This window comes from Strigops habroptila, chromosome 3 (genome assembly GCF_004027225.2).
Source record: "Strigops habroptila isolate Jane chromosome 3, bStrHab1.2.pri, whole genome shotgun sequence".
NCBI lineage: Eukaryota > Metazoa > Chordata > Aves > Psittaciformes > Psittacidae > Strigops > Strigops habroptila.
In genome coordinates this window covers 58,110,255-58,133,208 of record NC_044279.2, presented here as the reverse complement: position 1 = coordinate 58,133,208, position 22,954 = coordinate 58,110,255, and the positions used below count along the sequence as shown (strand labels likewise).

Genomic DNA, 22,954 nt, shown 5'->3' with positions numbered 1-22,954 from the left:
AAGTTACACAAGAACTACTTTTTCCCAATATAAATATGAAACAGGAGTGAGGTTACTTTTGGTCTTTTTATGTTACAAAAGCAACTTTTAATTAAAATACTATTAAATGACTTGTATTGCTGTTGAAGCTTTGTTTTAATTACATCTGTAGGTTGAGGGAAGGGAAACAGTTAAGCAGCCTAAGATGGGGTTTTTTTCCTCTATTGCAGACTTAAGAAAAAAGAGTCAGGTGATCCTGCTTCCCCCAGTCACATCCCTTCTATGCCTTACTATATTACATGTCAAATAAGGGACTTCCTGTGTTCAAACTTCCAGGATATTCTCAGATCACATCAAACTTCCTTCAGCAGCCATGTGGTTCAATAATACTTTTTTTTCTTAATGAAAGATCCAAGTGGAATTACTTTACCATAAGATCTCGAGTTTTCGGAGAAATCTGATATTGCAAGGTTTCTCATGTAAAAACTGGGTTTCCAGCAGAGTCTGCAAATCTCAGTGGCATATCAGAGTTGTAGACTGGCTTAAACACATTGCAGATACTTTATAATGGAGAGGGGCAATTCAGCTCTTGCCCAGGGCAGTATTTCTATGTTATTGTTGTCATATGATTTAGCCACACCTAAGTTTGCTTCAGACTCATTGACTTGGATCATGGCACCACTGGCCTGGGCAGCACAGGGTGGTGTGTGCTACCCCATCCACCACTTATCCTGATGCCTGAAAAAGCTTTGCAGCCCCTTGTTTCAGTTAGGCTGAACCAGTCTATAACCACCAGGTGGTTTATAGATGCATTAGCACTGTGCTGCGCAACTGGATTATAAACTTTCTTGCACCACACTTAAAAGTTATCTTGTTCTCTATTTTAGTGCATTATAGTCCGGTCTTCTACTGGCAGCCTACTGTTTGTAAGCTTAGTAATAAACCACAAATTATTGCTATGTCTAATGAAACAGGCATTTGGCATTGTTCTCTGTAATTAAAACAAAATGTTTCACACTTAGCAGATCATCTGTAGCAAGTAACCTTCATCTCAGTAACCTTGTTATGCCACAGAAATCTAAGTAGGCTTGTGGCAGCTGCGGTTCTGTCCCCAGTTGGCATCAAACATGCATTGATGTGTCTTAAGTTTCTGACTGCTTTTTCTTAATTTCATGAGCTGCATCTTCCTCTGTTGTAAAGCTGATGCTTTCTGTTAATCTTGTTAATGGGGCCATGGGTGATGGGTGGATATTTCCCCCTCCTACATAAGCGCAGGGGCTTGGCCGCAGAATGGAGAGTGGCTGCACCCTTCCATCCCTAGGTCTTTCTTTCTTACTGGAGAAGAAGCAGAAAGAAGTCACCTTTTCTTCTGTCATCACCTTTCTTCCCAGCTTCCTTCCTCTTCCTGCTGCAGAGGAAAGAGAGGACAGTAGAGCTGGGACTAGGTTTGTTTCATGCTCTGTTCCTGCACAGTTCGCAGCTCTGGCTTGATGATAACCTGTTGCCTCACTCCATCTTGCTGGTGAAAGTCCTCTTACCTTTCTGTATTACCTGTATTCCATAACCCTCCAGCCCATCCCAGCCTTGTTTCCTTTCCCTGAGCACTGATATCTTTTTCTTGTGAGCTCTTCTGAGCCACAGCCACAACTCCACTGAGTTTTTTAGCCTTGGGTGACGCTGGAGGATGAAGGGCTCCAGGGCATGAAAACATCTTTCTGCAAGGGGTGGTGAGAAGGTGTCAGTCTGACAAGAAGAGGAGAGGTTGGGACAGGATGGAGAAAGATGTTTCTATCTCAAAGCCTGAGGAACCGACTGCAGGCTTTCATGAAAAAGGAGTGGGCAGCAAGAGAGCTGGTTTCTGTGTTCTAGCTGCAAAATTGCCTTTGCACTGAGAAGCAAGGCTGGCCCAAGGGTAGGCATGACACACAGCTTCCCAGCCAAGCAATGCCGCGTGTTACACAGTGGTGCAGCCGGCATTTGGCTCCTTAAAGTTGTGCTGTAGTAATAGGTTTTTTTGGGGGATTTGTTTGCTTGCTACTCATCAATGCACGATTCAGAACAATCATAGAATGGTTTGGGCTGGAAGGGATCTTAAAGATCATCTAGTTCCAACCCCCTGCCATGGGCAGGGATACCTTCCACTAGAGCAGGTTGCTCCAAGCCCCATCCAGTCTGGCGTTGAACACTCCCAGGTATGGAGCATTCACAGCCTCCTTGGGCAGCCTGTTCCAGTGTCTCACCACTCGCACAGTAAAGAATTTTTTACTAATATCTAATCTAAATATCCCCTCTGTCAGTGTAAAGCCATTCCCCCTTGTCTTGTCACTACATGCCCTTGTAAAAGGTCCCTCTCCAGATTTCTTGTAGGCCCCCTTTAGGTATTGGGAGACTGTTACAAGGTCTCCCTGGAGCCTTCTCTTCTCCAGGCTTAAGCAGCTCAACTTTCTTAGCCTTCTCTTCAGAAAGAGAAGGACCCTTTCCTTGAGCTGAGAGTGCTTGGCTTTTGTCCTTCATCTCTTGGCACTGAAATGTTGGCATTGAAAAAGCAAGGTAAAATCAACAGCAGGTTGTATCTTGGAAAGGGATGTGGGGGACAGAAGCAGGTCAAGAGAAAGTGTGGGAAGGGCAGTACTGGGGAAAAGCCATGTCTGTGAGTGCCTCTTCACCGTGGCCTGGAGAGGGGGGCCCTGGAGCTGGGCAGCAAACACAGGCTGTGTTCCTGAGGAAGGAGATGAGGGAGCGCATCCTGTCAGTGCTGCATTCCCTGGGCAAGAGGCATCTCCTCGTTCTGCATCTGGGTAGCGTGTCGCTCTGCAGGGTCTTCCTCTGTGGCTGCTCTGGCTGGCAGTGGGTTAGCACACAGTTGTCAAAACACAGAGGTGACAACGTTTGCCTTTTCTGTCTCATTGGTGACATCAAACATGCATGTTCGGAATGTGTTTTGCCCATGAACTGGTTAGGCCTTTTCAAAGCTGAGAACTAACTCAGAATTTGAAGTCTGTGTTTTAAAACGCACATCTGATATTTCAGGAATCTCAAAGGTCCACTTTTAATAGTGATTAAAATCACATGCTGCCTAAAGCAGGTTGTCTTGATGCAGACTTTCTCAGATTCCCAAGTGTACTACCCAATGCTACCAAGTATTGGCAAAGGGCTTTAGTTCAGGAGAAAGGAAGATAAGAGGTGTACATGTTTTTGAGATAAGCAAGAAAACAGAAATAGAGAGAAAATTGGCTTCCAATTTATTATTTTTCATATTTCCCCGCTATATTTTTCTCTTTAAAATGCAGTCCTATTCCAGTATATGGGGAGGAGAGGAAGTCCTCAACCATGTTAAATTTTACCTTGCTTTATTTTTAAAATGCCAAGAGGAGAAAGATGGCAAATAATGCTCTGTCAAAAGATTGTTGGTGTATCAGTGGTGGTACTGGCAACCTCAGGTTCTCCAATATCATGGTCTTTGAATATATTTTATTTGCTTTTTGGGCTTTTCATGGGGAGTGCCCTTTACTTTTGCTTTGTGCAGTGACAACACTGAAACCGTGGATTTGTAAACTCATAGACCTGGAGGTCCAAAATGTAAAGCCCAAACTCTTTCAAACCCAAATCTGGAAGCTTGTGAATTTGATCTTTGGATCCAGCCCATTAAAAGAAAGTGGCGTGAGCTATGAAATCAGACCTAAATGTGGGTCTGCACTCAGGATTTGGTGGTCTTCAGGTATTTTTTAAGAACTGCCTTTAGGACTCTTATCCAACAGTGCCTCTTTTGTTTCATAGCCTGTGTGGCCACAGCGTGTCAATAACATGTTGCTGGGGAATGTGAGGCATTTCCTTGCTTGCATTAGCAGTCTCAGGGTGAGGAATGAATATCTCAATTGTTTTTCTAATCAATAGACTCAAGCAAAATGTGAGAAAATAACACGTTAATTTCTCAGACTCTCCAAAGTGAGTAGTTATCCAGTAAAATATGAACAGCCTAAAGAGAAGTATACCTGTGGGTTTTTTTGCATTTCACCATGGATTGCTTGTGAGCAAAGAGTGAAAGTGAGTCTGAGGAGTGTTTGCAGATAGATATTTGCATTACGCAGCTGCTTTGCAGGTAAGTACTGCTGCTCCAGCTGCCTCTCTGTCTTCTACTGATCACAGAGCTCACTTGTGCATCACACAACAACATAACCTGTCACCTGCTCTGTTTTTTAAACTCCTTTCAATTACAACAGAAAAAGAGCTGCTGGAGAGTAGGGTAGCAGAGACAGGCAGCCAGAATGATTTCAATACTGCAGACCAAAATAAATGGTTTGTTTTGTAATTGGATATGAATCTAAGCCATAAACCTTGACTCAGAGACTTTGGGTGTTTATATAAGCTGTTTGCTGTGTATACATCTCTGTCAAAGTATCTGAAGGATGCTTATCTTGTTGAGGCTTAGGTTTTGCATCACGACTAATGTGTTTAACAAATTTCAAGGCGAAGTGCAGAACATACCTAAGCTGGCTGGTAATGAAAGTTGTGTGATTTGAGGTAAGTTTTTCCCAGGTATAAACAATTATATCTTAGAAGGACTTTTGTGCTTTATGTTTTTAAAATACTTTTAAGTCTTTTCTATGGCTTGATACCTTTTATATCAATATATTCCTTATGTACTGTGAGGTGGGCTTTCAGCTTCAGTGTGCTTCCATTCATTTTTTTATCAGTTAAAGGAAATTATGTTTATCATATAATAAAGAAATAATGAAATTCAGGGAACAAAGAAAGGATCTAGAGTTAGGGAACAAAGGGACGTTTGTTGCTTTTTTGTAGTCCTGGATAATACGAGAACAGTTTTGCTTTGATGTAATTGACTAGAGTTCAGCAAATAGAAAAATAAATTTATTTTTATGTATATATATAAAATAACTAGACATTATCAGTTTAAGTAAGCCTCTGCCAATATTTGGGTTGGTTTTTATTCATAATAGCGTTTATCCTTTTTGCGCGGTTGAGCACCGGGCTCTTGGAGGGTGCTCAGCCTACAGGTTAGCAGGGCCAGGGCTTCTCGTAGCCATCCTCCAGGAATGGAGGACTTGTACGTGGAAGGACCAGCCAAGAGGACTTGCCTTGTCTCACTGGCCTCCTTGCTTGTGTAATAGCTTTTCAGCCATACTGGGGTAAGAGAGCATGGGAGGAGCTGCCAGGGAGGTGTCCACGTGCAGAGGCACCTGTCTCCATGCCATAGCCAGGGTCTCTCGTAGGGGAAGGGGTGAATGCCTGTGTTAGGTGGCTCAAAGCATGTTTGGGACCTAACTAGTTTCCTGTCCCATGCCTTGTGTAGAGACACTTCTCTACATTATTCCAGCATTTCTAATTTTACTTCTTAAATTTCATTTGTTTTTATCTCACAAAACACCAGAGCAATATATTCAACAAGGATCCATTTTCTTTTTTAGCTGCTTCTTTCAGGTCTGGAAGATAGGAAATGGAGTCATTTTTCATGTTAAAATAAATGTTAATGACTTCTAGTGTAAACTAGCTGAATATATTCATTACTAAGTGTTAAAATGCTACTGACTGGTGGCACTATAGTTGAGTATCTTCCAAACATCCCATGAGAAATTGTGCCAGGGATTTAGATTGAATTCCCTTGAAGCTGTTTTTATTTGTGATTGAAATGTGTTTTGCAAATAAGTCTCCGTGTGTTTGTGTTTCTCTTCTGGCCTGCCAGAAAAAAGAACAAATAGATATGATTATGTGTCTGAAATTTATCTTCAAGGAATAGACCTTTACCTTGTAAAAATTAATTAATTGCTAAGGATGTGTTGTTTTACTGTTGCGAGGTGAGAGAGATGCTTCAGACCTCTCATGCAGTCATCTCATGTATATAGGACTGAGAGTGGAGGAGGGACATTAATTTTGACAGCAAAGTGAAATTTGAGGTCTGTCTTTTGCTGTGGAACAGGCCTCTCCCACCATCCTCCCCGTAAAAGATGACTGCAATTTGCTAGCTTTTTCATTGTGTTTTTGTGGTAGACTGCTCTGGCATAACAGCCTTTTCTTGCAGGTCCTTTTTTTGCTTTCTACAGCTCTCAGAAACAAGCCCTAATCAAGATTTTCAATTTCTGTGTACCAAAAAGTCCCTGGTTTAAGGAGTGTTATGTAGGAATGGAAGAGCTCAGAAACTCAGTTCACTCATCTTACTGCATCATATCATAAAAATAATATGTAGCTGATGCTTTCTTTCCAAACGCTGAGCATTTGCAGAGCAGGCAGGAGGCTGGAACTAGATGATCTGTAAGATCCCTTCCAACCCAAACCACTCTATAATTCTATGTGCACAAAGAGGAAGGTGAGTGGGAGAAAAGGCCAACCCCTGCCCTTCCCCGGAGAGGCTGCACGCGGGGCACGGTGTGTGCTTGTGGCCTTCAGACCACTAGCAGGCAGCTGATTCTCTTCAGCTCTGCGAACCTGTGAGTTTTGAAGTGTGTGTTTTGCAGGTGAACATCAGAATGAGACCACCCCAAAATTAAAACAAAAGAAAATAGGCTTGAAGATGTTGCCCCTAGATGCGTCTGTGCATGGTGTTTGATCTAGGAAAGAGGCAGCCTCTGGGTGGGGAAAACTATAATTTCCTACATATGTAAAATGTTTAAGCACTTTATTATTTATTTTTTTTTTAAAGTCTGCCATCTTAATTAAAAATCTGATTTTGAAATCTGTATTCAAGCAGCTTTCCTCTTCGCATTCAGCAGACAGCAGTTCCTATTCACAAAGCCCCTTGGTTTTTTTCTAGCTTTCCTTGGGTTTATTTGCAGGGCAGTGTTTTGTTTTCTCTGTAAGTCATTCGCAGTACATCTTCACAAGCACTGTAGCTGGAGGGTTTATATGTCATTCAAAAATAAAAATAAAAAATCTCCACCTACTGAAAAGTGAACAGCATAGCCCTAGCAACCAGCTGGTGTGCTCAAACCAGAGGAAGGGACATTAAACAAGTAAGACCAAATAACATCTTCTCTGTAACAGCCAGGGATATGATAGAAATGCCAGCTAGTGATAAGATTAATCATAACTGATAGTGGAGGTAGCTGCATTTGTATTTTATTGTTATTTTTTAATGGTGGATTGTAAATACAGCCTTGATGAAGAGATGCTTGTTCTTGTGGGCATGAGCAAGGTATTCAGCTGGGAGCAATAAAAGGGGGATCTGCCTCTGTAAAAACAACCCTCCCGCCCCATCTTGCACTGATTGTGCACACAGGAAGGTAAGTGTCGTCATTTTCTTGGAAAGCAAGGGAAAACTTATTTTAAACGGTCTGTCAGACAGTCTGTCAGTCAGTACTTTCCTCCCAGGTACAGTCTCGATGGCATTATGCCAGGGGTGGATTTTGTGTGTTTGCCTCTGTCTCCTGTGTGCACCTCGATTTCTCATTCATCTGCTGTGTCATAGATCCATCTGTGTTAAAATGATGATTTTCCTTTTTATTTTTTTATCCTTTCTACTTTTGTGGATGAAAGGAATTTAAACTGCTTGACATCATCTGAAATATTATCTATTCCTTGTTTTCCTAAGAAGATCCATTGTGCTTTTCTAAGATGGATTTTTCAATTGTGTTACCTGATTGCATGGATTTCCTAAATCACTGACAACAAAAAGACCTAAAGCCTTGTGTTTTCTCTTTGGTCTAATAGAAATAAAACCTAAGCCATAAAAAGGAAACCGTAGAGAAAGGAACATACAGTATCAGGAAAAGCTCTGCTGTGTTAGTGGTCAGCCAAGGCTCTTCTCAAAGTTTGCAAAGTCAGTGGCGGTCTTGGCGCCTCTTCAGTAGGCGCAGGGATTAATCTGCTGGTGTTCTGGTGTTGTCCTCTTTCCTATAATCCACAAAGGGCTGCTGATATATGACTTCTGTCGAATAATTTTGTTTCTTTGACTCCCTCTTCACCACACCTTTCCACCCTCTTCCTCCTGCCATTTGTTGTCTTTCATTTTCCATGCAGTTTGGTTCTTTGGTCTGCTGGTGTATACGGTCTTTGATTTCCCCCCTGCCCATCTGTTCCCCACATGCCGGTGATGGTGTGCAAAGCATAAAAGCAATTCTATGCCCTTAGTGGGTGAGGATGCCACCAATATTGTTTTTCTATTACAGCAGCTTTACTTCCTGACTGCTAGATGTGCTGCACTGTGCTGGGAAGGTGGCCAGAGCAGGATGTGCTGTTCCAGGCTAGTGTTCAATGACCAGTTTTAGGACCAAATAACCGGGAAAATGGGGTTTTGTTGCATCACCTCCAGCTGTTCGGCTTGGGGGCTTTTTGTTCTTCTTTTATTTTACCTCTCCAAGTTTCTCAGCTGTAGGCTTGGTCAGGTTAGCATCTGCTAACCGGTGCTTCATGACTGGTGGAAGGGTTTTTGGAGATCAGTGTGTTTGCGTGGTCTTCCTTCACTAAGTTTTATCTTAAAATATCTCACTGTTGCTCTCAGCAGCATGGCTCCTTTTGCAGTAGCAGTGGAGGAAGCACTGTGCAGACTGACATGTCTCTTTCTTTGGAGGTAGGACCAGGTAACAGAGGGGTAGATGCTGGTGGTCTCTTGGGTGCTGTTGGTACCACTGCCTGACACTGCTGCTCTCACCAGTAGAGCTGTCTTAGGGATTTTTGACAACTGTGTACAAAACCCTTGTTTAACAAAAGCAAAGAGTGTTTGGTTTTTTTTTTTGAAACATGAGGGGTGGCTGTGCCTGGATGAAGCACAAGGATGGGGTTTTTTTTCTGTGCCTATGAGCCATGGCTTTATTATGCAAGTGTAAATTAGCAGTTCCTTGCCCCCAGTTAATGTCTTTCCTAGCCAGAAGGTGAGAAACAAGGGGTGCACTGTGAACAAACGTGATTAGGAAGCACTCTGTTCCTTAGGGCATTTTTAGCCTACAGTAGGCTTTTCCTAGGCAGCCTTCTCAGTGCTGTATTTAATGCTCGATTGCAAGCTGCACCGAGCTCACTGATGGCTGAGATGCAAAGGCACCACTAGCGGTCTCCAGCTCACCCCCTGCCCAAAGCAGGGATGGATGCCCAGGGCAGGCTGCACCATTCAGGGTCCAGTCGGACTGTAACTCTAAGAATGGAGACCCCCAAAAGGGCAACTCTTTCCAGTGCTTGCCATCCTCGCAATAAAAAATCTTTTTATTTATTTTTTTAATTTAAGGTGTGGTTTTTTGGTTGGCTTGTTTTTGGGGTTTTTTTTCTTACTCTTAATGCTTAAGTGGAATTTCCTGTGTTTTAATGTGTGCCCATTGCCTCTTGTCATATCACTGGGCACCACTAAGAAGAGTCTGGCTCCGTCTTCTTTACTCCCCCAGGAGGTGTTTATGCACATCAGGGAATACCACAGGCACTCCTGATTCCCAAACATTAGTTGGCCATTGTGGGTTTGTGGCTGCTTGCGTCTTTGGTTCTTTTCCACTTAGAGCTGTGGGAAATCAGTGTTTTGCCTGGGGCAGCAGCAGCCCTGGACGTTCTCTGTGTGCTCTTTGCCTTCAGAGGGAAATCCATTGTGGTCATAGGCACCCATGTTTGAGCAGGACCTGATTATTGGAACCAGGATATCCTAAAGGAGAAAAACAAGACTGTCTTCAGTATTGTCCAAATGAACGAGTTTGCAAAAACTGTGTTTTCTGCTCATTTTTATCAGGCACTGGACCAAATTCTTGTAGGATCTGCATATTATGGCAGGTATTGTACTGCTTGAATTTTAGTATTTGCATTGTGTTTAAAATTGGGAGCTTCCTCCTTGAAGGTTGGAAGTCTTCAGTTACTATGCTATTGCATATTTTAAGATTTGCAACACCTTAACATACAGGTATTTTGACTTCGTAAAGTTCTCTTGGCTTTTCTGATTCTAGTAACTAAATAATATAGCAAGGCATTTGCCAGATGTCGTGGTTTGAGCCCAGCCAGTAACTCAGAACCACGCAGCCGCTCCCTCACTCCCCCCCCTTTCCTCCCCCTGCTCCCGGAGGGATGGGGAGGAGAATCGGAAGAATGTAACTCCCACGGGTTGAGATAAGAGCAGTCCCGCAACTAAGGTATAATACAAACCGCTACTGCTACCACCAATGATAATAATGATTAGTGAAATAACAAGGGGAGAGGATACAATTGCTCACCACCCGCCGACCGATACCCAGCCCGACCCGAGCAGTGATCTGGGCCTTCCGGGTAACTCCCCCCGGTTTATATACTGGGCATGACGTGCCATGGTATGGAATACCCCTTTGGCCAGTTTGGGTCAGGTGTCCTGTCTCTGCTTCCTCCCGGCTTCCCCTCCTCCCTGGCAGAGCATGAGACTGAGAAAGTCCTTGGTTGGAATAAACATTACTTAGCAACAACTAAAAACATCGGTGTTATCAGCGTTGTTCCCAGGCTGAAAGTTAAAAAACACAGCACTGCACCAGCTACTAAGAAGGAGAAAAATGGCTGCTATAGCTGAACCCAGGACACCAGAAGTGTGGTAGTGTCTGTGCTCTTGTTCAAAAGTTACCTTAGGGTTTGAACCTACTTCATGTAATAGAAGTTTTGTTATGAAAAATTAAATGTTGGCATTTTAAGGATAGCATTTCAGCAGAGCTAGCTGGCAGCCTCCAATAAGAGCTACTTCAGCTGGGTCAAACCAATAAGGTGACTCGTAGGAGGGAAAAACTGAATGAATTTGTGTTTTGGTTTGGTTTTTAGTAGACTCTTTTCCAGGACTTATGCCAGAGATACTGTGAACAACTTTCTTAATTGCTTATGTTGGGGCAAATGTCAGCAGCGGTGCAGCCTAATACAAAAACCAAATGGCAGGGTATGCAAAAGGTTAAAGTGAGTTTTCCTTCCTGGTGTTTGTTTAGCTTTGTTCCCTAACTGTATTTATAGCAGAAGTAGTCTCGTGTGTCCTAGATTAAAGCCATGGCAATCTGGGCTATTTCTGTGGCTTGTGTGTCCATTGTACTGGGGTGGAGGTCCACCTCTGACCTCTGCAGCTCCATTCCAGCAGAGTACCTAAGTATGTGCTTAACTTGTAGCCCATGGGGATTTCAGGCCTACAAGTTCACCTGCCTAGGCAGCAGGTCAGGCAGGTTTGCTTTTCCAGACTCTGCTGGAAATAGTCCTCTGGGGACCACTTCTGGCTTTCGGAAGTTTGAGGGTAAAATCAGATTGCATCATTAAGACGTGAATCTCTGCTAAACTCAGAGCAGCATCTTTGGAGAGATAGTCTCTGAATGCTCAGTGAGTCATGGGCATATGAGATATCCTGCCTGTAGGCAAATAGTTGCATGCCTGGGACTTCTGGATTGTCAGACATCCAGAGATCTTGGGCAAATGGTCAGACCTCTCTTTTTCTATACCAGCAAATTCTTGGGGAGAAAAAATATAGCAGATAGATAAACACATGGTTTACTACTGGGTTGCAGCTTCCTTTTAGCGATTGAAAGCCTGTGTCTTCTATGCAAGCTTTCCTGAAGTGCCGTGCAGGATTTCTGAGGTGCTCTCTGGTATGTCCCTTCAGTGACATGGACCCGTAGGCAAAGCAGGCCACAGGCTGTCCAACAGTAGGAACTGAATTATCAGGTTGGTGCTTTGGTTCTTTGATGCCAGTTCATGTCTGGTGGTGAAAATCTCCAAGTCTTGCTGTGGTCAGCAGACATTCCCAGTCTTCCTGCTCTGGTGACGGTGGTGTCTGAATTCAGAGAACATGCGGTGAAAATAAAATTCTCTTTTGCAGATTAAATTGCAGGCTTGAGGCTCTGGATCCAACTTGCATTATTGGTGTTTGATTGCTCTTTATGGTGTAGCTGGTGATCGTTCCTGAGAAAAGAGAAGATGATGAGTGATGCAAGTGATATGCTCGCTGCGGCTCTGGAGCAGATGGATGGCATTATAGCAGGTAAACACTTGGGGCAGCTTGTTCATTTAACTGTTCCAGTCCTTCTTTCTCATAGTTGGAGGGCAGAGTTTCAGGCTGAGAAGGGAATGTGCTGCTAATTATGTTTGGTGTCTTCCATTATAGTTTAGAGATTACAGGTAAATGGAGTGGAGGGATTGCCCAGATTCTCACACACACACAGAGCTAAATGGATTGTAGTTTTTCATTTATCCTCTATCAAAATGCCGCTCAAAGTGGCTCAGTGCACACAGCATCATGAAAGCCAAGGACAAGGCATGCTTCAAACCAGGATGAGTATGTTCAAAGAGCTGCTGCAAGGCGAAAGGTATAAGTTCTCATAATAGTGGCTACTGTGAACTTCTCTCAACTCTGAAGAGTTAAAACATGAATTTTCCTTTTTTCAAAATTGGAATGCTTTGGGTCCAAACATTTGGTTTGGCACTGCCTTGAACATTCGAGTTTTTTATAAGTACCTGTAAATTGTAAGTGGACCAAGGAGAGGCATTGCAAAGTACACAACCTCTGCTTTTAAGTTGAGTCTAGTGCTTTAGAAAATAAGTACACAGAGGAGCAAAGCAGCAAGAAGCTAATAGTTTTATTCCAGCAGAGTTATACAAACAGCTACCTAAACTGAAAAAAAAAAAATAGTCTGCAGGGATAACAACATGGTTATAAAGTCTTTAATAGTTCCACTTAAAATAGTTTCCCTTAGGGGAAAAAATATTCATACAGTGCGTGCTTTGTTTGAATAATGACTTTTCTCTGCAGTTTTCCTAAAGATATTAAGGACACATAGCAGGAACACATGTGAAGTGGATTCAGTTGGATCATAATGATGTCTAAAAATACATATAAGCTGTGACTTTAGTAATTTCCATAAGTAGATACTGGTATTTGGATCCGATCATGTATCTGTGTTTCCAAGAGCCTAAGTTGGTTATGGCAGGATGAGGTTTAATATAAAAATAAAATGTGATGTTGGGATGTTTAAGTCATTATAGACTTCATTTATATGTATGTCTGTTCAGACCTATAAAGCAGTATAACAAAGGGATGTAAACCTCTGTGCTGTTTTGGGGATTTTTTTCATCTTTCTTTCTTTCAAAGGGAATTAGCAGAATACTTGAATTTTGTGACTTGCAAGATGAGGTGAATGAAAGTTCATGGAAGTGCATATATGGCATATCACTAGTTTCAAAAAAGTTGACAGTACAAAGGATGCTCTGGCACGAAAGTATCTCGTTGTGCTGAGGCATTACAGTAGTAAGATCACAAATCAGTGTGCTGAAATTATAGTTGGAATTAGTAAATTGACTTAAATCAACCTTAATCCTAAATTCATAATTTCCTTCCTTAATATATAGCAACTTTTAATGTAGGTCAAATATACATACTGTGAGTTTATGCAAATAAGAGATTTTTCTCTTTATTAACGTGCCACCATGTCAAACCGTTGGGTTTAAAATCTATTCTTGTGTAGAAGTGATACGGTCTTTTTATTTATCTTCATATTTTTATTATTTTAAAAAATTATTTAAAAAATTTTCAGGGCCTTGGAGCAGCATAACACATTCCTACATAAAAAATGCAGAGCATAGTTTCCTCTGGGTGCTATCACTGTCTGACGTGGGTCAGGCAACCACTACAGGGTCAGTCAAAGCATTAGCAGAGCCTGTTCCCCCACAGTACTTTCTGCGTCTGATACATCCTGGGGGAGCAGGAGCCCAGCCCGTGCCTTGAACCCAAGGGCACGGTTCTCTGTCGGATCAGTCCACCTCTTTCCTGCTGGAGCTCCCCAGCAGAGAACACCAGCAAGGGCTTGCCCTTCTCCAGATTGCTGCATGGCGCAGGCAGAATTGGGCACCAGCGCTGAGTTAGGCTGCTGGAGCAGAGGCTGCCCAGCATTTCGCAGCCTTGCTGTGTGTCTGACCTGCTTGCCTTGTGCCTGACCCCATGCAATTTTGCTCCCTCCAGGTTCGAAGGCACTGGAGTACTCCAATGGCATCTTTGACTGCCAGTCCCCCACATCCCCCTTCATGGGGAGCCTGCGGGCACTGCACTTGGTGGAGGACTTGCGGGGCTTGCTGGAGATGATGGAAGCGGATGAGAGAGAGGGGCTGCGCTGCCAGGTCCCGGACTCAACAGCGATGGCTCTGATCGAATGGCTTCAAAGTCAGATGGTAAGGTCTTGCCTTATTTCACCTGTAACACTTGTTTTGTATGTTAGCTAGGCTGTCTCAGCAGAACCTGAGGTGGTTTTTATGCAGGCGTTTAAAGTTTTAGAGTAGGTTTCAAAGAACCAAAGGGAACAAATTTTGTTTTGGAGATGCTGTTGTGGGGTCTTGGAAAACCTGTTGTTCAGATACCTCCTACAGCGGGTTGAGCTGTGTTTTCTCTAATGTACCACTATGCTTCAATCTAGGGAGCAAAAAATTTTCGGTAACTCATCTCAGAGAAAGACATTTTTATAGGAATCAGATGCTTAAATGGAGGGAAAAAAGGTTGTTTTCAGTATGAACTTTTCACTAAAAAGCATTTTTGGCAGTGTATTTTCTACAGGGACCAGTGTTGTTACTGAGCTTCCTTACCGGGTTTGTAGCAGAAGTGAGTGGTATAAACTCAGCATCCCTTTAATCTGGATTCCAAACCAAATTTTTATTTTCTGTGTTTGTGAATTTGCCAGTTTTTGTCACCTTGCTTTAAAAACACACCAGAATATACCTGGCAAAGCTGATCTTTCCCCAAGACTTGGTTTTCCTCAAAAATCAAGTATTGTTTGAGTGAAGGCTACCTGAAGACTACCTCAGGAAATAAAATGTTGTGCTTATCAAAGGATGAGTTACATGACATCATTTTCGAAGGACCCCCTGGTTTTGCCTCCCGGTACCCTGTGACTGATGACTTCCTATCAGGACCAGTCAAGTCCTTGTACTCATGGTCTGTGGCAGGGTTTGTGTTCTGGTGATCTAGGTGTGCACGGGTTTTGGAGAAGCTCCAGCAGTGGAAATGAAGACTTTCTGTCTAAGGGCCATGCTTCAGATTTTAAGTCAGCCTGTAGCTGTTAGGATGACAGCAGTGGCTGTGCGCTTCTGCAGATTTTGCCAAATCTGTCTTACAGCAGTCTGTAAGTCCTGGGTCCTGCTGTCTCACACACTTGGTGTTGGACAAGGTAACACCATGCTGCCGAAATGGGGTTGCCAGATCTGATGATCTGATGAGGGCTGGGTGTATGGTTAGCTCTGTGTTGCACCCTGTGCATTGCTGCTGTTGGGATAGGTCACCGTTGCCTGGTCCCTTCCTAGGATGGACATCACAGGTACTCAGAAAGGGTTCAGTCACCCTGGAGCCACGGCTGATCTTGCAAAATGTGTTTTTATCTCAATACACGGATTTATTTCAGTTCTTGGTTGCAGCCCAGAGTATGTGGTGCAGGACTGTGTGTGCCAAACCTGCGGCTGAGGAGCTGCAGCTGGTGCTGGGTGACCTGATGTGCCATCTAGCAGCACATGGGCTGGTTGAGCATGCAGGAGGGGATGGGCACCCAGGCTAGCATGGCTGGGCTTACTTCTCTAGCTCTTGCAGAAAGGTTTGAGGGGAGAGCTTTTTTCTTTTTTTTCCTTTGCTTTGAACTACTCATTTGAAAATGCCTGAAACTTAATGAAGCACGTGGGAGCTTTCCCACTGCCTCCAGTGGGATTTGGATCTCGCCCCCACTGTCAGAGCATGGCAGCCAACTCTGAGATCAGGAGGAGGAGACAGGAATGACATTCAAGTCAGATCTTTAAAACATGCAGAGTTCCTGTTAACATCAGCGTTTCCTTCCTGTGTAATGTACAGCAGTGAACATTGCTGTAACTAGTCTCTGCTCTGTGTGGAGCACAAAACGAGGGACATAACAGGTTTCATGCAAGTATGGCCTTTATAAATAAAAAAATGTTCATATGCCAAATAAACAGCCTTAGAAAATTAACTGCTCCCTGTGGTGTGCATAGACATCAGTAGTCCATGCTTAGTGATGCTGATCCGCCACATGTTATTCTGGAGTAAAGGGACCCAGCAGCATGGCTGGAGGCTGCAGTGCCTGTTGAGATTAATGAGGTGAAGGCCAGTCATTGCCCCTTGTGATGGCAAATGTGTGATTTAGGGATGTCTGGCCGTTAGTATCTGGAATGAAGTCCTTCAGACCCGTGTGATATGCATCACTGTTGGCAAAGAGACAGTAATGGTTTTCATCACAGCCATGGGCTAAATCTGGGAGAAGAAGGGCTCTGTTGTGCCATTCAGCTTAGTGCCTCCTGAGCACTGGAAAGGATGTGCAGGGCTCGTGTACAAATGGCTGCAGAAAATAGCTATTCCACCTATGCTTCTCTTCAGTCCACCTCAAATTATTCTCCTGTACTCTCTGGAATCCTTAAAGCCCCTAGTGGGAAAGACCGAACGTTACACTTTGTACTGTGCTACAAGCATGGGATTTGCAGGTGTCACCAGTGTCACCTGCCTTTCTGCAACTATGTCCATCCTTACCAAGGAAGGGCAGACACCTTAGTTTGGTTTAATCCTCCACACATGAAGAAGTTGTATCCAACTGGGCTATTCCAAGCTGCTGGAACTGGTGCATGACATCCCATCCGAAGCTGTAAGCAAGTCTCTCGTGTCTCAGAGGAAAACAAAAATAGTGTTTGCTTCTGCCAAATAGTGTGTCACAGGAGAAAAATCCTCTCCTGGCCCCTGCAGGGAAACTGCTGATGGCCTAGTTGGGAAAAGAGTCTGACAGCAGCCTCCCAAACTTGCTCGCTTCTGTAAGATGGTGCACAGCATTCAGTTTTGCCATGCCAGAATTGGCTGCCCCCTGTCCCTGTACCACTTCTTAGTGACCACTTCCTTTCTGCTCCTCTGGGTCTGTTACAGAAGCCTATGCAAGCACTCAAAAAGGGCCAACAAGTTAAAATTCCTCATGCTGACTTTTTTGTTTTTAACCAGTGGATGCCAGATGGCCACGTGACACCAGAGCGCATGTACAGTGCCCGGACATCTGGCAGAGCTCTGCCAAGAGAATCCATCGGATGGTCCCTAGGGGGAGTTCAGAGAAGTTGCACATGCAGCTTTCTGCTGCACAGACAAGCCAGTTTAACTATAACACATCATTTCTAGCTGTCTGTCTGCAGCTCAAAACCGATCTCTGTTGCTGAAAACCTACTCACGTCTCCATGTGCAAATGGAGGGCAGGTGAATGTCATGGTTAAAATTACAAATGAGCCCATTTGTTCAAAGTCTGGAAGGAGACTGAGGCTTTTTCTGAGCTCAGACATGTTGGGACTGTGCGCTTTCAATGGATTCCAGACCTGAAATCCGTAGCCAGACTATAACTATTCCAAAGTTTTGGAGGTTTTTTTCAGCTTTTTCCTGATCAAGAGAGATGTTTAATGTATTCTGATGTGTGCTTTAATAAAACATGTGCTGTACTCTGGAAATGGAACTTCTGGCTTGAATATAGACAGCATGTGAATAATATGTAACATCATCACCACAAACAAGACCATTTTAAATTAAACTCTGCCTTTTGCAAGACCAAGGCAGCCTTGTTGTGTCCAGCTGGAAGCTGATAGATCCATCTTTTGAAGAATAATCCTCAGGAGCCTTGCTCATGAATGTTCAGTTTTTTTCAGTTGAAGCAAACAAGAGACAGTTTTCTTTCTGGTTATTATTTTTCTTGACAGTCGGGATTTTTGTGACTTTTGTTGGTGTTGATTTTTGGTTTTGTTTTGTTTTTTTAAATACATCTTATGCAACAACCTTCCCAGAAGGAAGAAACCAACTGTGTCTTGTTAAAAAGGAGAGTGAAGAATAGAAGTGGGTGGACAGTCTCTTCCCACACATCAGAGCCAGCTTCCCCAAGCTCCTGATCTGAACTTGAGTATGTGGGTCCCGTTGTGTGCCTTCTCCTCTATAAAGGATGTGCTCGTGGAATGAAGGAGCCAGGATAATACTTTCTCTTTAAAGTCCACAGCAAGTGCAAGTGTTGCTTTAGGTTTGGAAGTGTCTTTCTGAATTCGAATATCTGTATATGTAAGTGGGTGGTTTTTTCAGTCTAGAAGTGAATTTCTGAAGATGACTGTAAGATCATTAAAGCAAAACAAACTTTATGGCCTCCAGAGGTTTCTTGAAGAACATTTTCAGCTCATCCATAGATCACAGAAGATAGGTTATTTGAGCTGTGGTACCCACAGTGGCTTGTGCAATGTCGAGGTTGCTGCTGTGAACAGCAGATCTGTCGTCTCACAGACCAGCCTCGGATTTTGACACTTCTTCAACAAGTTGATTCTTCCAGAGAGTGGCTGGCAGTATTGAGAGTTAATATGAGGGGGTGTTAGATTTCAGAGAGAAATTTTCCTGGCTGGGTAAACATAGATTGTAATCTTACAGAGATATGTTGGCCTATTTGGACAACAGGGTGATTCCCAAGTGGAGGAAGCGGTTTAGCTAGCCAGAAACCATCTCATATTTCTTGTTAATGGAAAAATCTTGTCTTCAAACCAAAGTTTGTTGTTTGATTGTCTTAGAGTGGGTGTACAAGGCATTCATTTGGCTCAGCTTCTGCTTACGTTGAGTTTAGCTAACGAAAGGTCCTATGGTAATGCGTGGCACATAGGTATTTATCCCTAAGCACCCATTTGAGATCCCTCCACAAGTTGCAATATGAAAGTAGCCTTGTGATACCATTTCAGTCTGTCATCATAAACTGCCTCACAGACTTTTTGTCCGTGAGAAATCTGCCTCTCAAAGTTCTTGAAACACAGGACCCTGCTTCTTGCTGAAGGTGATCATCCAGACTGGTGTGTTTTTAACACAGGAAGATAATATGGGCTCATTTATAGCACATCTTGGCATGGCATCTTCATGCATCATGAACGAGTTCATCGGCAGTAAGAACAACCCGTGCAGTCCTGCACTGGAGCATAGGGCAGCCCTGATGATAGAGCCATTGAAAATCACCATTCCCAATCCAAAATGCATCAGCCTGGCTTAAAAAACACAGCTTCTGCTCTGCCTTTTTGTTCTGATTTATTCAGTATTTTTGAGATTTTTATCTATCAACTGTAGTTCTAAATATTTCTTTCTAATAATAAAAGCTGTGGGTTTTGAGATGATCACAGGACTCCCAGAGCTAGGCTCTATAGTCAGAAATACTAAGGATTTGTTATGTTGCTGCTGTTATTGGGTAAATTGGAAGTTAAAAGTGAGGACAGAGACTGGTGGTTACTGTTGCGTTTTATGTCATTTGTATGTATGACTTAAAATCGAGACAAGCCACTCATGAGACCTGGGACAGTTGAGTCAACCTTTTCCTTCCTCTTTTTCTTGGCACATACAAGGGAATTACATGTGTTCTTTTGGCTTTTACAATTAAAAACCCATCAAGAAAAGAAAATTCCCTCCCTGTTTACTGTGTGGTCAGGCAAAGGGATCGGACTCGCTCTTTTCTCGTGTGTGTTTGGGTTGGATGATTTCCGCAGGACCAGGAGGGTGCAGAGGAGGGAGTTGTGCTGTTCAGCGAGGAGCGAGGGTGGACATGGCCATCTGCCACCTGCGTGGGGCTGCCCTTGCTCCCAGTCAGGTTTACACAGCTCTCTGCTCCCCTGCCTGCATCTTCCTCTGCCTTGCTGCCTAGCCTTTGTGTGTTGGGATCCCAGCAGCAGGCTCAGGTTGGAAGAAGGGTTGATCTTCCTGGGCTTTGATGTGTTAATTCCCCAGAGGAGCTGCTTGCTCCTCCTTCACTGCTCTGCTTCCCACATCTCCCGCTCTGCTGCACTGTTCGCCTCCATCCTTGGTTAGGCGAGGAAACCAGCCTCACTTAACCTCTCTGTCTTGGTTCAGAGGAGCCCTGACAGTGCCACTCAGCTCAGCAGGCGCCTGCAGTGCTGGGGCTGCAGCTTTCAGCCTCGGCTGCCTGCCACAGTCACTCGCGTCCTTGAATGCATGAAGATAGTCATGACCAGCATGGAGTATAGCTGGGACATTCACGGGCACTGTGTCTGGCTAAATAAGGTAAGGCTATCTGTGTTTGTTCTGGCTCTTGTGTTTCTCCGAGTGACAAGCCACAGCTGGGCAACACTGGTAGGGAATAAGCATTTCATCTTTCTCTTGCATCGGATACCAGCTGAGCTGCTGTTGAAGAAACTGAATGTTTTAAAAGGGTTGCATCTTCCCTATTCAACAGCTGTGTTAGTTATAATTAGAAAATGTTTCAGGTAAATTGCTCAGAGTGAAGGTCTGTCTTAAGCTGGTTTTCTTTCAGAATTCACTTTTATTGTAGTGAAGTGTTTAAAATATACTGCGTGGGTTTGTGTTGGTTCTTTATTGTGTTGGGTTTTTTTCCTTGCTCATTCTGTAAGGAGGAACTAATCTGTAAACTTCAGGAAAAGCTTAGCAGCATGTTTGCCTGCCTGCCTGCCTGCTGCTGGAGCATGTGAAGCAGGCTGCAGATATTCAGTGTGATGAGTAGGGAGGCATGAAATGCAGGAGATGCTGGTTTGGGAGGGCAGCGGTACACTCCCGCACAAACTGGTTAAACACTGGTATGGATTGTCTTCAGACACATTTGACCAGTTTGAATTTGGGATGGAATCAATACTTGCAGAGGGTAAAGCTGTCAGGGTCCTGTATCACGGGGGAAACAGTGGTGAATACTTCGTTAGGGAAACCTGGAGGGTCTGATCTGCTTGTGGCACACCAAGTGATGTTGAGGTAGCTGGGGGTGGAGGGAGTTCCCTTGCAAGGGACTCTAAAACTGAGTGAACAAGTAGAACAGTGGTAGCTGTGCTTAACTAAGTGTAGGTAATGTGTATTATAATGATTTGAACAATGTAAGCATGTTGATGAGCTCTAAATTAACTCCAGATGGTCAGGAAAGATGTCAGGGACAGCTCACTTGCCCAACTGTTGACTGGACTGTGGTGGTCAAAACAGTAAGCGCAATCTGCCATACAAGAAAATCGTGCTGTGGAGTGGCAGCTCCTTCTATGCAAATCAAATTGCTTCTGCAGCAAAAACTGTGTGATTTGTGCTGCTTATTTTGTCTGGAAAGCAGAAGAGAAAATGAAGGGAAATGAGGGTATCAGCTGCAGAAGGCTAAAAATGAGTTATGTTTAAAGGAGAATTCAGCAATTGAGAGGAAACAGATTTTATTATTATTATCAGGATGTTTAAAACTGCAGCTATTAGAAACTTTCCTGTGGTTTGGAATGCTACCTCACTTCCAGGGCAAAGGGATTAAAGACTGAGGGCAGGCAAGCTGTGAAAGTTTGGTGGTGCATCTACTTATTTCAGGAATAATTCCCTCCAGAGCAGTGTGGCTTTTTACACTTACATGGTTGCAGGCAAAGCTTACACACATGTTTAACAGATTAGCTATGGATTGATCTTGCAGCATTTTTAAGTGCACTTGGTCTGATCTTATAAGGCATTTTAAGTAAATACTTAACCTCAAACTTTCGTGAAGCCTCTGTGGCATCGTGACAACTGTTCTTTTGTTTTTAGGATTAAGATTGGTATTGGTAAATCTGCACTCTCTTCCCATACAGTGTTTTGCAGTTAATCCCTAAATTGAAAACACATGCAAAATCTAGCCACGTAATTAAAGATAGATTTTAAGTTGCTGATGAAAAAGAGCCTTCTTTGGAAAATAACAAAGCTTGTTTTACACAGCTAGTAAACTATGTTAATCCTGTATTGACTTCGATGATACAAATTTGATCCGGAACTACCAAGTGCTGCAAATGTGCTTGCAGTTGCTGTTGAATCAAATATTTACTTTCCTTTTTCTCTTTTTCTCTTTTTTTTTTTTCTTTTGCTTCCTTTTTTCAAAGCTTTGCAAGGTGAGTAGTCACCAGACGTAGTCCCAGGGAAGGCTGCAGGTCCCCAGGTGGAGAGAAACTCCTCCTGAAGGACACACCAAATGTTGCTCGCACAGCTTTTCCACAATAAAGCTTTTCTATATCTCCTGGCATCTTTCAGACCTTCCTGCAGCCCGTTCCTCCCCATTGGGCCTCTATCCACCCCTTCTTCTGATGCACTACTTTCCCATGTGTGGTGTTTGTGCATCTTCCCTCTTCATTTCTTTTCAGTCCTGCCCACTGCCATCATTGCCCTGTTCTTTTTTCATGTGTTTCTTTTCCTCTCTTCCTTCCTCATCTCTCTGAGAAGAAAATCATGCCAGGTATCAACTTCTTACCTTTGAAGACAGTGCAGAGAAGAGATACAGGAAGGCATTGTATGGCCATTGCCTGCAGGTCCCTGGTCTCTGCTCCACCACAGGAGGTGCTGGGGCTGCTGTTCTGTGAAATAGCTGCCATGGCCTTCTGATGGTTTTTTTTCTCCAGCTCTCATCTTCTTCCCCACTGAAACCAAAGTCAATGACTTTCTTGCCTTTCCATACCTAAAATGAAGAATTAGTCCCAGGTATTATGCAGAAGTTACAATATTTCAGGCAAAAAGCAAACTGCTGTTGTGTTGTACACCAAGTTTTTTGGTTTTGGTGTATTACAGGAGGTCTGTTTTTATGCAGATTTTACAAAATATTTCTGGTAACAGCCAGCAAAAACATCTTTGTATTTGGTCTTGTGGAAGATAACCTTTACTTCAGTCCTGTTTGGGGTTCCCATCACCTCCTCCCTCTTTCTTATGGCAGTGTGCAGCTGCAGCCTGAACTCACATTCTCTAAATGCTCCTATTTTAAAGCCAAGCATGATGTGCTTGAGCAAAACAGGATTTTTTTTTTTTTTGAGAAATGTGAACAGAGTTTAACAACAAAGGTGTCTGGCAAGATGCTATGCACAGTGACTAACATTCTGCTTTAACACCTCGTCGGTTTTCACAGCATCGTAAAGACATTTTCACCGTAGTGTGAAACCAGTACTTACTTCCCCATATTTTCTTCATGCGGTCTTTGGTTTCAGTTAATTTGTGTCTGGTTACACTGGCTACAGGCATCAGGAGGTTCAGTGGTTAGGGCGCTGATGTGGTGGTTGGGAGGCAGGGAGTTGAGTCTGTGTTGTGATAAGGACTTTCGTCTTAGCCCTGGCAGGA

General features: G+C 43.4%; 1 protein-coding gene across 11 annotated transcripts in view; it reads left to right on the top strand.

Moving 5' to 3' along the window:
* The window catches only part of PPFIBP1 (PPFIA binding protein 1), a 115,387-nt gene that overhangs the window by 51,133 nt on the left and 41,300 nt on the right, over nt 1–22,954 (top strand). For 5 of the 11 annotated variants that reach the window (XM_030478652.1, XM_030478651.1, XM_030478650.1 and 2 more), the window contains exons 3-4: nt 11,708–11,869; nt 13,844–14,049. In XM_030478652.1, coding sequence (XP_030334512.1) covers nt 11,806–11,869; nt 13,844–14,049 — 270 coding nt within the window. In that variant the 5' untranslated portion in view covers nt 11,708–11,805. Of the gene's footprint in view, nt 1–6,850; nt 7,215–11,707; nt 11,870–13,843; nt 14,050–19,646; nt 19,916–22,954 lie in introns of those variants that run through there. The other 6 variants (XM_030478649.1, XM_030478648.1, XM_030478645.1 and 3 more) reach the window with 4 other exon arrangements.